The sequence below is a fragment of the Pogona vitticeps genome, chromosome 3, assembly GCF_051106095.1.
Source record: "Pogona vitticeps strain Pit_001003342236 chromosome 3, PviZW2.1, whole genome shotgun sequence".
NCBI lineage: Eukaryota > Metazoa > Chordata > Lepidosauria > Squamata > Agamidae > Pogona > Pogona vitticeps.
Genome location: NC_135785.1, coordinates 145395149 through 145408887, shown reverse-complemented (window position 1 = coordinate 145408887; position 13739 = coordinate 145395149). Strand labels below are relative to the sequence as shown.

The following is a 13739-nucleotide window of genomic DNA, read 5'->3' as shown; positions in this document are numbered from 1 at the left end:
AGAAAGAGGAGAAAATCTGGTCATGTTAGCAGCTATCTGTTAACGTGGTGTTGGATTAAAGCCAAGCTCAGTGGTTTTGACCTCGTGACTATAGAGTTGGGGGGGGTCAGTAGTTCAATTCTCCACTTTCTCTCCTGGGAGAAGAGCCAATCTGTGGAGTCTTGGGCAAGTTGCACATTCTCAGAGCATCACCAAAAGGAGGGAATCATCAACTCCTTCTGAGTACTTTCTACCTAAAAATCAACTGGGAAGAGCTGCCATAAATCAAAATTGACTTTTTACCACATAATTATTATTTTCATCACTCTGCTCATTGCTCGTAATGTTCAGCAGCTGCTAGTTCCAGCTTTTTGTTGTTGTTGTTTAGTCATTAAGTCATGTCCGACTCTTCATGACCCCATGGACCAGAGCACGCTGGAGTTGGGTCAAATTCATGCTGGTAGCTTCGATGACACTGTCCATCCATCTTATCCTCTTCTCCTCTTGCCCTCACATCAGGGTCTTTTCCAGGGAGTCTTCTTTTCTCGTGAAATGGCCAAAGTACTCGAGCCTCAGCTTCAGGATCTGTTCTCTTTGCACTCCAGGAGACTCTCAAGAGTCTCCTCCAGCACCACAATTCAAAACATCAATTCTTCGGCGGTCTGCTTTCTTTATGGTCCAGCTCTCCCTTCCATACATCAATACTGGAAAAACCGTAGCTTTGACTATGTGGACCTTTCTCGGCAAAGTGATGTCTCTGCTTTCTAAGATGCTGTCTAGGTTTGTCATCGCTTTCCTCCCAAGAAGCAGACGTCTTTTAATTTTGTGGCTGCTGTCACCATCTGCAGTGATCATGAAGCCCAAGAAAGTAAAATCTGTCCCTGCCTCCATATCTTCCCCTTCTATTTCCCAGGAGGTGATGGGACCAGTGGCCATGATCATAGTTCCAGCTACTTCTTTCTTATTTTGAAGAGGCTTGCTATAGGGATATGTTGAAAGCATTGCACCCTCCTGCTTTCGGCCAGCAAACCTTAACGCACAACTGTCATGATGTGAGCACAAGGCTTTCCAGCTCCCCTTCATTTTTTGAGGGAATAAACTACAGACACAGGGTCAGAAATGCATGGAAATGAAGTGAGATGGCTTCACTTGCCGGAGGTCCATGCACCCACAGCTGCACATAGGAAGGGCATGCTGTTAGCTCAAAGAAAGCATAATATCATAATTTTATAAATCAACAAGAGAAATAAAATAAAGAATATTGCCTTTTGTTTTTCTGCACAGTCTTATTCACAGCAATGAGGTTATCTAGGTCTCTGCCTCTGCAAGAAAAACAAGGAAAAGAAACAGGACAAACAGCAGACTAGTTTCTATCATATTTACAGGAAAGGAAAGGCTGGATACTGATACAACCTGGGGCAGAATGACTGATAGATCATAAGGATTTGTCAATTACGAGGAAGTCCAAAATATTTATATATTAAGAAATGAAGAATATTTTCATAAGTTACATGACAGCTGGTAATTCCATCAGAACATTATCCCTCCAAGATTTAAATACATTAAAATTGTCCTGAGAAATTGCTTATCATCCTTTCCTGGCTCAGTTATATATGATCAAAATGAAGCTTTATGAGGAGCTCTAATGGCAGCATACATCTCAGGTCATTTTGGCCTTAGTATGATGATGCTAAGAGAAATATTCAAAGAACTAGCACCATCATGCAAAGTACTGTGCATAGCCAAGCTCCATACATCAGCTGGGATGCTCTCTAACATTGTAAAAGGAGAGCAGTACATATTTCTGAACAGAAGTACTGTACCTTTGTGCACTGTAGCTCAAGAATAGTTCTTGGCACATGATAGTATAAGGTCCTTTCTCCTTTATGTAACTTCAGACAAATCGAATACTGTATCTATATAGCCACTGTGGCAACTTGAGGTGTCTCAGTATTCTTCACCTCTTGCAGAGTTTTCACAAAAAGAAAATGGAATAAACACCTCTCTATGTTACTTTTAAAAACATAAGCTCACATGGGACAAATATATATATTTGTCCCATGTGAGCTTATGTTGTATGCATGGCTCTCCTCCTTGCCATTTTATCCAAACAACAGCAATCCAGTGAAAAGGATGGAAGTTTGAGAGAGAATTATGAGCCCAAGCTCAGACAGTGAGTTTCATGGCTCAGTGGGGGCTAAGACCTGGACTTCTCAAGTCCCAGCTCGTTTCTCTAGCTGCCCCACTGCAGCGAATGCTATTCTGAAATCTTTCAAGCAAGGACAAGAAACAAACACTGTGGGATAAACAAAATAAATAGTGAATCCATTAGATGAAAATACAATATGAAATACACAAACAATTTCCAGTCATGAAACAGTGACAGCCAGCGTGGCAAGACAAAAAGCAAAAGAGTGATGGATAATACTCTCATGGGCCTTTAGGCATTTCTGAAGCAAATGTCAAACCCAACCAACTGTTGTTGGCCACACAGGCCCAAGAAACAGCTCTGTAACTAAGGGGAAATACCGGCCTTTTTTTGAACCAAACACGTTTACTGCATTTCAAACTTTAGTCTAACAACTGGAAAATTCTGCCAGCAGTCTTCACCAATCTCTTGTGCAAGCGGAAAGCCCTGTTTGAAGCGACAGCTTGCATAACTGCAAGGCAGTGACTGACAGTAGGAAGTGCAGATCATTAAACCCATAGAGCTGATAAACTCTTATAACAGGATTCTAGCCACTGGCCAGAATTCAATTTCTGATTTACACTTGTAAATAAAATGGTATAAATCACAATAGTAAATTCTGATAATTGAACTATTGGTTACATTCCTGTGCATGTACCCGAATGTATGTTTGAACACAACCCCAGGAACACAACAGCCACTCATTAATTAATGTCAATTTGCTGCTGCAACTTTCCATTTCACTTATGGAAGCATAAATTAACAATGGGATTCTGGCAGCAGAATTCAGCATTTGTCTTTCAACTTATTTGTCACACAGAGAGGGGGAAAAGCAAGTAATGACATAAGTACATCACAAATTTAAATCCCTACTGAGCTCTTTAACTGTTAGAGCTTGTAGTTAAGGAAAATGTAGTTCTATGAAAGAATTAGTAGTAGTCTTAAAAGGAATATTCACATATTTTGTGAGAAGATGGGAGGGTTATGCTGTTTTTAAACTAAATTCAGTCTACAAAAGAGATGTATAACTTGATCAGAAAACTCACCCTTTATCATGCCCATTAGATGCACGGTTGACTTTGATGAGATCATCAAGACCTTGATGTCTTTAGAAATAAAATGAAAACAAATTTGATTGAATTTTTTTTAAAAAAATATATACTTTCCCACTATTTTGCTGCATCACTTAAGTGCCATGCCACTTACTAAAATTAATTTAAAAAGGAGGCAGGAGAAATGTAGGACTGAAACATAGCATTTTGTACCTCTCCTCTATGTGTGCATTAAACCTCAGAATTAATGCCCATCTGCAAGCAAATGGAAGCAGGCTGTATCCTAACTGGCTGGCAGCTATTGCAAAAGAGAATACAGGAGGCAAGGAATGAGAGAGGCACATTGTGACCAAATGGACCATAACAGAGTAATCTAATGCCAACATGTGGATGGCAAGATCACAACTACAGGAGCTGCAGGAGCAATTTCCATGTGAATGGAAGGAACCATCTAACGCAAGCCCCACCATTCCAAACAGTTCCAAAGTGACTCAGCCAAGATCACTCCCTACTGCTAATGTAACTGCATCCTCACATTGAAGAATCTGAATATTTACTTATTATAATCCAAACCCCTACTAGGACTGGACTGCCCTGCAAGGCAGTCTGTGACTGATAAGGTAGAAAGCAAAACAACCTATGATGCACAGGTGAACACACACACATCACATTTGTTATTTAATCATTAAGTTGTGTTCGACTATTCGTGACCCCATGGACCAGAGCACACCAGGCCCTCCTGTCTTCCACTGCCTCCTGGAGTTGGGTCAAATTCATGTTGGTCGCTTTGATCACACTGTCCAACCATCTCGTCCTCTGTCGTCCCCTTCTCCTCTTGCTGTCACACTTTCCCAACATCAGGGTCTTTTCCAGGGACTCATGAGATGGCCAAAGTACCGGAGCCTCAGCTTCAGGATCTGTCCTTCCAGTGAGCACTCAGGGTTGATTTCCTTCAGAATGGATAGCTTTGTTCTCTTTGCAGTCCAGGGGACTCTCAAGAGTCTCCTCCAGCACCACAATTCAAAAACATCAATTCTTTGGTGGTCAGCCTTCTTTATGGTCCAGCTCTAACTTCCATACATCAATACTGGAAAAACGGTAGCTTTGACTATGCGGACCTTTGTCAGCAAGGTGATGTCTCTGCTTTTTAGGATACTGTCTAGGTTTGTCATTGCTTTCCTCCCAAGAAGCAGGGGTCTTTTAATTTTGTGGCTGCTGTCACCATCTGCAGTGATCATGGAGCCCAAGTAAGTAAAATCTGTCACTGCCTCCATATCTTCCCCTTCTATTTGCTAGGAGATGATGGGACCGGTGGCCATGACCTTGGTTTTTTTGATGTTGATCTTCAAACTATTTTTTGTGCTCTCCTCTTTCACCCTTAGTAAGAGGTTCTTTAATTCCTCCTCACTTTTTTCCACTAGAGTAGTATCATCTGCCTATCTGAGGTTGTTGATATTTCTTCCGGCAATCTTAATTCTGGTTTGGGATTCATCCAGTCCTGCCTTTCACATGATGTATTTTGCTTACAGTGGTGCCTCAACTTACGAACTTAATTGGTTCCAGAAAAAGGGTGTAAGTCAACATGGTCGTAAGTTGAAGCAACATTTCCTATTGAAATGCATTGAAATGCAATAAATCTGTTCCGGCCGAAGGGAAAAAATCACCAAAAAAATAATAATCTCTGCCAGACTCATTGGAAACGTGATTAATCCCTTCCGGCTGAAGGGGGGGGGGGAAGAGAAAAGCAATCAAGCATGCAAGACCCATCGGAAATGCACAGAAAACAAATGGAGCCGATCGGAAATGCACAGAGAACAAAGGGACCAGGTCGGAAATGCACAGAAACCAAAGGGACCAGGTTGGAAATGCACACAAAACAAACAGAGCAGATAGGAAATGCACAGAGAACAAAGGGAGCAGTTCAGAAATGCACAGAGAACAAAGTGGCAGTTCGGAAATGCAAAGAGAACAAAGGAAGAAGCAAGGGCAGCATGCAAGACCCATCAGAAATGGGGGGAACCCCCAAAAAGCAACCAAACCCCTCAAGACCCATCAGAAATGGGGGGAGCCAAAAAAACAACCCTCCAAAACCAATTGGAAATGGGAAAAAACACTCCAAAAAGCAACCAATCCCCCCAAGACCCATCAGAAATGGGGGGGCAAAAAACACACAAACCCCTGAAGACCCATCATAGTACAGAAACATAACCCCCCTAGCCCAAAACCACGCTGCAAAAACACCCAGAAAAGTGTTAAAGAAGCAGAAAACAGCACCTTAACTTATCAGGCAGCCTTCTCTGATTGCACACTCTCTTACGGCTGGAGCGAAAGAGCTACAAAGAAGCAGCCTCGTCACCACCTACAGTTAGAAATTTGAATTTCCCGCCTTTTCCCCCTACCTTTTTCTGTTTGTAACTGGAAGCTCTGGCCGCAAGTCGAAGCAAAATTTTGCAGTCGGAGCTGGTTGTAACTTGAAATGGTCGTAGATCGGGACATTCGTAAGCCGAGGCACAACTGTATAAGTTAAATGAGCAGGAAGACAATATACAGCCTTGTTGTACTCCTTTTCTGATTTTGAACCAATCAGTTGTTCCATATCCAGTTCTAACTGTTGTTTCCTGTCCCACATATGTATTTCTTAGGAGATAGATAAGGTGGTCAGACACACCCATTTCTTTAAGAACTTGCCATAGTTTGCTGTGGTCCACACAGTCAAAGGCTTTTGCATAGTCAATGAAGCAGAAGTAGATATTTTTCTGGAACTCTCTGGCTTTCTCCATAATCCAGCACATGTTAGCAATTTGGTCTCGAGTTCCGCTGCCCCTTCAAAATCCAGCTTGTACTTCTGGGAGTTCTTGGTCCACATACTGCTGAAGCCTGCCTTGGAGGATACTGAGCATAACATTGTTAGCGTGTGAAATAAGTGCAATTGTACAGTAGTTGGAGCATTCTTTGGCACTGTCCTTCTTTGGGATTGGGATGTAGATTGATCTTTTCCAATCCTCTGGCCACTGTTGAGTTTTCCAAACTTGCTGGCATATTGAATGTAGCACCTTAACAGCATCGTCTTTTAAGATTTTAAGTAGTTCCACTGGAATGCCATCACCTCCACTGGCCTTGTGGTTAGCCATGCTTTCTAAGGCCCACTTGACTTCACTTTCCAGGATGTCTGGCTCAAGGTCAGCAACCACACTCTCTGGGTTGTCCGGGACATCAGATCTTTCTGATATAATTCCTCTGTGTATTCTTGCCACCTCTTCTTGATATCTTCTGCTTCTGTGAGCTCCCTACCATTTTTGTCATTTATCATGTATGTCTTTGCATTTATCATGTCCTTTAGTATCTCCTATTTTCTTGAACAGATCTCTGGTTTTTCCCTTTCTGTTCTTTTCCTCCATTTCTTTGCACTGTTCATTTAAGAAGGCTCTCTTGTCTCTCCTTGCTATTCTTTGGAAGTCCGCATTCAGTTTTCTGTAACTTTCTCTATCTCCCTTGCATTTTGTTTCCCTTCTTTTCTCTGCTATTTGTAAGAACTCGTTGGACAGCCACTTTGCTTTCTTGTATTTCCTTTTCTTTGGGATGGTTTTTGTTGCTGCCTCCTGTTTATGAGCCTCCGTCCATAGTTCTTCAGGCACTCTGTCCATCAAATTGAGTTCCTTAAAACTGTTCTTCACTTCCACTGTGTATTCATAAGGGATTTGGTTTAGATCATACCTGAGTAGCCCAGTGGTTTTTCCTAGTTTCTTCAGTTTAAGCTTGAGTTTTGCTATAAGAAGCTGATGATCAGAGCCACAATCAGCTCCAGGTCCTGTAACACATGCCACTACACAGAGATATTTTCTCCCACACACATAAGGAGGCAGATAGGTAAGCAAGCAAGCATTCACACATGTAAATACCCATGGAGGGCTGCCAACTCAGATAAAGTGTCAGGTAAATGTGGGTTGGCTGAAGGGAGCCTGAGCCTGATGTGGGGCAGTGCCCCACTTACCATAATGATCAAGCCGCCAACACTACAAGAACAGGGAGACATCACAATGACTTGAATGTAGTAGCATCTCTTAGTTGAGGGCTGCATGTGTATGTGACATTTCACAACGTCAACATGTTGCAGATTTGAGGAGCAAAATGATAGAGCAGGGAAGTACATCCCATCATTGTTTCAGTTGGAACCCAGTACTCTTGTTTTAACTGATTAAACTGGAAATGAAACCATGCTTGCTTTCCAGTAGTCCCTGCCCTCTCCACAGCCCCAATATTGAAACTAAAAAGTAACATGGCTTTCTGAGACTTACTCCTGCTTGTGTTTACTGCTGTTATTACTGGAGGCTTTGCCCTTGATGAGATCATCAAGATCTGGGCTTCTTTTGAAATGAAACAAAATAAATGGAAAGAAATAGCAGAAATGTTTTAGTGAACATAATATTACAATTACATATTTCCTCTTCTGAATAAATAAACCACTTCGCATCTTTATAGTTGAACTTCCATCTCTCTCTCTCTCTCTCTCTCTCTCTCTCTCTCTCTGTATATATACATACATGCATATACATATACATATATATATATTAGTGCTAACAGAAGGCCAGTGTCCTCTGTTACTTTGGAACCTTCACCTTAGGCTCCTGTAGCACAAGGACTGAGAACCTTTGTAAGCTCAAGAGCTGAATTCAGTTCTCAGAGGCCACTTTAGAAGGATGCATGGGGGCAAAGGCAAAAGGGGGGCACAAATATCAGCATATATTAGCTTAAAACTAATAACTGAATCTTGGGGGAGGCATTCCAACCTTTAAGAATGGGAGAGGAACCACCAAATGTATCTTGGGGTCTGGGGGTGTAGCCATGTGTGGAACTCCAGCACAGAATGGCTGTATTCATCCCAGGGCATAAGATTCCCCACTTTTGCAGAGACTATCAGATTCTCCAGGAGCTTTCAGGAGCCAGATTATCCAAAACTGTGTTTAATGAAGGTATGGCCTGTTTAAATCCACCTCTTTGTGTCTACTTCAGTGCTTCCCAAACTTGAGTTCCCAGATGTTCTTGGACTACAATTCCCAGAATGTTCAACTTCATAACATTCAGCACTTTACATCATGTTAAATTAGCATATTTATCATACACATATTCCAGACTTTCTCTTGGGAGTTCAGGAGATCAACAGGCTCATCTCTCTCTCTCTCTCCTCTCTCTGTCTTTTCCTACTGTTAAATACCCCTAATCCATACCTGCTGCCTGAACTGGCTGCCTTGTCCTGTTCATTGGAAAGACCAGCCAAGGACATATTTCAGGTTATTATTGTTCATCCTTCCCGACATAACACCCAACAAATATTAATATGTCATACCTCTCAGCTCTCTCTGTGACACCTTTGTTTGCACTGGATTCACTGGGTTTTGGCCTATAAAATACATAAAATAGATTTCTTCCACGTAAGTAGCAGTTTTATTTTATTTATAATAATTGCACAAAGGAGACAAACAAATTGCCATGATCTTCCAGACAAGCTAGAAAGAGAAATACGTGGGAGGTGCAGGCATGAATGGGAAACATTTCCAAACTTCAATTTTTAATTTTGCAAGGAAAAGACAATGCATAGTTTTCATCGTTTTCTTACAATGCATGAGAAGATGGTAAAAAAGAATGTAAAACACCAGTGGGTCCACCCATGCCTATACTGTCTTTTCCCGTCTACAGTTCCCTGGAAGGGCCAAATCTCGAGCTAATACTGTGAGCGAAGATTCTGCACTGGTGAGCCCTGTGTCTTAAGGGTCTATTTTTAGAAAGAGAATTGTAAGGGGCAGATCAGGCTGTTGGAAAAAAGATGACTATTACTAGCACCTCTTGATGACATTAGAGTAGACCACAAGTAAGCACCTAAATATAGGATTAAGGCCCAGTCAGGTGTATGTTATGGGTTCATGTAGGTATTAGACATACATAAACCCCTTTTTACTCATAGTCTTTCTGGAAAGTTAACAGGCAAACAAAATGGAACTCCTCATGCAAAAGCACTCTGAGTCATTTAGAGAACAGGTAGGGATAAGTATAGCTAGATAGATTTTCAATATTTAGCATCCCACATGGAGAAAATGTTATTTATGTATGATTATTTCTTAGTTATATTATAACCTGGCTTTCTTCCAATGAATTAAAGGTAGTGATATGGCTCCTTTTTCTTCCTCATTTTAATCGTACAACAACCCTGTGAGGTAGGTCAGGCTAAGAGACACTGACTGCCCATGTGGGTATCATGGCCTGGTGGGGATGAGAACCAGGATCTCAGAAGTCCCAGCCCTTTGTTCTAACCAGTACCTGTACTGGATGCTAGAAGATAGCTTTGTTGTTTGGGAATACTCCTCAGTTCAGCCGTCAGCCTGGATTCCCAGGTAATGGTGGTGGCCAGAAGAGCTGTCTTCTGAGCTGGGCATGGTGACACATGCCTGCAATGTGCTCTGTGGGCCTTCCTTTGAAGACGGATTGGATCCTTCAGCTGGTCCAAAATTCCACAGCCAGACTGGTGACTGGTGACTGATGGTGGGACTGTGCAGCTCTTGGCAGCATATGATTCCCTTTTTAAAGACAGCTACGCTAGTTGCTGACTCAGTTTGTGGCACAATTCACAGTACTGGTTATGACTGATAAAGTCCTATACAACTTGTGTCCATGCTATCTGAAAGATTATATTCCCCCACACATGTCAGACTTTGAAATCGGTGGTACAGATCCTTCCCTCTGACCTTCCAACTTTAAAGGCACATTTCATGAGGACTTGAGAGAGTGTCTTTTCAGCAACTACTTTCAGCTTTTAGAAACCACCCCCATTCATTTTATTTATTCTATTCATTTTTTTTGTTCTTATTTTTGCTATAGTTAAACATCTGGCTGGACACTGGGTTGGAACATCTGGCTGCAGAGCTAGGGGTCAGAAGTTTGTGCCTGTGAAGGTAACAAGCAGCCTGTGTAGTCCCAGCACCAAAAAAAGGAGGAATAGTAAACCATTTCTGAGTACTTCATATGTTTTTTTTTTAAAAAAAAATCTGTGACGGGCCACTGTAAGTCAGAGGCAATGTGGTGGCACATAATGATAATTATAGTTAAACAACAGAAAAACTCCACTCTGATCACCAAATAAATGCTTTATCATTAGGCAGAGTGAGACCACTGCTTCAAGTGGAAGATGATGGAGGGAAACATAAGCCTTCCAACCATCCTTCTGATCACCAAGCATTTTCCAGTTGGCTCCTGTATATGGAATGGAGTACCAGCTTGTCCCTTACCTCTTTACATAAAACATCTTGGGCCATACAGACATCCACCTGTAGACCCTAACTGGCCTTCTGCTTTTACTGACCTACGCATAGGAATTATGTGAGAAATGGCTCAAATATGGAAACATTTTAGCCAGAATCCTATTGACATTCTCAAGTAGAGACGCTAAATCAATAGGATTTACATACGTTTTGCTTCTTCATTCAATGTCTGATTCAATGATTTTTCTCTAAAGTTGGCTAGTAATAGGATTTACGTAGGGCTAGGGATTATATTCAGATGTCATCCAAGAATCAAAATCAAGCAAAATTTCATTTGGAGTAGGAGCAGTTCACCATTTCTGCAGTGTGAATCATTAGGTGAAATATCTATGAACATGAGACTCAAGCAACAGCATCTTAGCACCTAACCACTCTGAATGAAATACTGTTGCTTTCCAGTTTTTCTGTTCTGTCACTAAATCAATGTCTCTCTTTTTCATGGGGATAAAAGTTAATGCTGATTGAGTTGGCAACCTACCAACCATCAATGAGGTGTAACATGCCCACACACAAACCTTCCAAAGAAATATTATTTTGGTCACAAAAACCGCCAATAAGGGTTCAGTGGCTTAATTCTAAGGAAACAGCTTAAGAAACAAACACTACAAGCAGCACAATGTTAAGATTAGAATATCACATTAGAATTTACACACATGTGGTGAAGTCTTAAGCCTTTTATACCAATGTCATTGCATCAGGAAGTCCATAAAGCAGGATGACACATTGCACTTTAGGTATTTGCAATGTCCATAAAGGCTGTCTTTGCTGTAGAGAAAAATGTCAAGTAGAGAAGTAATAATATGGGGTCTGCTACCACCAAATATATCATCATTAAAAAGGACAGAATCCTATTGGGATTTTAGTCCGAACTAAGTGAAATCAAATAAGTTAAAGCAGTGAATTGCTGCAATTTAATAAACTGTGTGCCTGATCACATGACTTGCACCTTATTAAATAACTGCAATTTGCTCCCTTGACTCACATGGTTTCACTTACTCCAGAACAAAACTCCAATAAGGATCAAGGTCTTTGAATTATAGAGCTGGACAGGATCCCAAGGGTCATCAAATCCAGTCCTACAAATGGAAGTGGGGGAAGGAGAGATGCTTGTGGGAGGGAAAGAACCCAAATCTGAAACCATTTGGTTGGACTGCAGCCTCTAGCCTTCCCAGGAAGTAAGCACTATAGGATTTACTTCTGAGTGAACATGCATACGATTGTGCTACCTGTTGAGAATGCCATGGCACAAAAGTGCCTTAAATGATTGATACATTATGTAACAAGCTGAGGCAACGTACTGTAAATGCACCTTCTCAGTCTTGCACCTTCAAGACTGAGATGTTTTATTTGGCATAAGCTTTAACTGACTGTAGCCCACTTTTTCAGATGTATCAACTATTCACAAAACCTTATACCAAATAAAATGTACTAGCCTTTCAGGTGTCACAGGACTCTTGTTTATTTTTGTAGCACCAGACCATACAGCCTAGCACAACTAATTCTGGAAAGGAAATCAAAAACTTGCCAGGTCCTTTCACCTTCATGCATTTTTTTAATTTCTATGCATCAATGGCAAGATTTCCACTTGTCTGATGATAAGAGCATTGCCCTATTTTTTATAAATAAAAGCATAGATAGCTCCACCCCTAGCATTATGAAGAATAAGGTGACCCGCCTTGCTTTTCAGATTTGCAGCTCCTATTAGATTGTAAATTCTTTTGTTTGTTATATCCTTTCAAAATATTAACTCCACCACTTAGATTTTCTTCCTCAATAACCCAAAAGCTTTGGGATAATGATCTCTGAATACAGATTATAATATAAATGAAACTTATTCATCATCTTTCCATTATAAAGTGGCCTACAATTTCATACGTCTCCCTACTCAAGACATGAGAAAAGTGTAGCCCCTACCCCTGACTGATGGATGTTTGGGTGGAAACTCCCATTAGTTTTAGCCAGAATAGTCAATGGTGAGAAATGGTGGAAGTTGTAGCCCAACAACTTTTGGAAGGCCCTATGAGTCCCTTCACTCCTCTGCTTTCAATGCTTTCTGAACTAATGCAGAGAAGTCCAAAATTATGTCCAAAAGAGATTCCTTGTACATTCCCATCTGGAGGAAAATAAATATTAGGGACTTTCTTGTTGTACCTCCCTGTATAAAGAGTTTCAAACATATCTTTTAAACATGTTACTAGTCCTTCAACTCCAGAGCACATTTCTGTGGCCATTGATGCATACACTTCCATAAGTTGTTTTTGGCTTAACGCTCTGCCTGTGTTAACTGCATGTACTGTAAACACACCCCTTCCTATCAACCGTGCTCTGTTGCCTCTCCCATTGTCAAATTTACATTGTACACTCATCATAACAAATTGTTATCCTCTTTTCTGTTCAGCATGCAAAATTCTGAAGTACTGGCATTCCTGTATAAATAATAAATAATAAATAAGAATAATGATTGCTCAACAGTTTGTCTGTTGAGCCTGCCTACATTTCATACTGCATTTTATATATTTTTTTGTATGTTGCTTTATCATGAGATTCAATAAGCCACCCTACAGAATGCAGACACATGCAGGGAGTGGAAATGGAGATACAATCTTTTTCAGAGTAAAAAAAAGTAAGTGACATTCCTTCATTTGTGCAATGGATGGGATGTAGAGTATATTCACTTAGGTGAATGGGATTTAAGTTGTGCCCGAAACTCAACTTAAGCCTAAAACCAATTATTAGTTTCAATGAGTAAACTCAGTGGATCAACTGCCGAATGATAAATCCATACCTACATAAATTCCACTGATCCAATGTGTTTACTCGAGTTGGGACAAGAAGTTGAATTTAAACCATTGTCTAGGTTCAATCTAAAAATGTCCATTGCAGACCAACATATCTAGGTTCATAATGAATACCTAGCCTGAACCTGTGGCTAACCAGATATCTTTGAGAAGCCCATAGCAGGATATAGATCACAGTAGCACCTCATTATGGGCATGCACCAGTGCATCCTTTGAGTTTATCAACAGCCAGAAAGCTTTTACGAATGCCCTCAATGGCAGGGAAATTTTTATTTAATTTTATTTAAAATATTTTTACCCCATCTTTTTCCTTAGAAAAGGACCCAAGGCAGGTTACAGCATTTAAAGACAGTATTTAAGAATAAAACAGTGAGAATACAGAGGTGGCATATATCATTAAAAGGCAATACAG

The 13739-nt window shown here is 40.8% G+C and overlaps 1 protein-coding gene across 5 annotated transcripts in view; it reads right to left on the bottom strand.

Annotated features, from left to right (window-relative positions):
- SCEL (sciellin) overlaps positions 1-13739 on the bottom strand; it is a 93246-nt gene that overhangs the window by 21703 nt on the left and 57804 nt on the right. For all 5 annotated transcript variants that reach the window (XM_078390806.1, XM_078390807.1, XM_020783560.3 and 2 more), the window contains exons 12-15: positions 8564-8617; positions 7515-7583; positions 3214-3273; positions 1245-1301 (exon numbers count right to left, since the gene is read on the bottom strand). In XM_078390806.1, coding sequence (XP_078246932.1) covers positions 1245-1301; positions 3214-3273; positions 7515-7583; positions 8564-8617 — 240 coding nt within the window. The remainder of the gene's footprint in view (positions 1-1244; positions 1302-3213; positions 3274-7514; positions 7584-8563; positions 8618-13739) is intronic.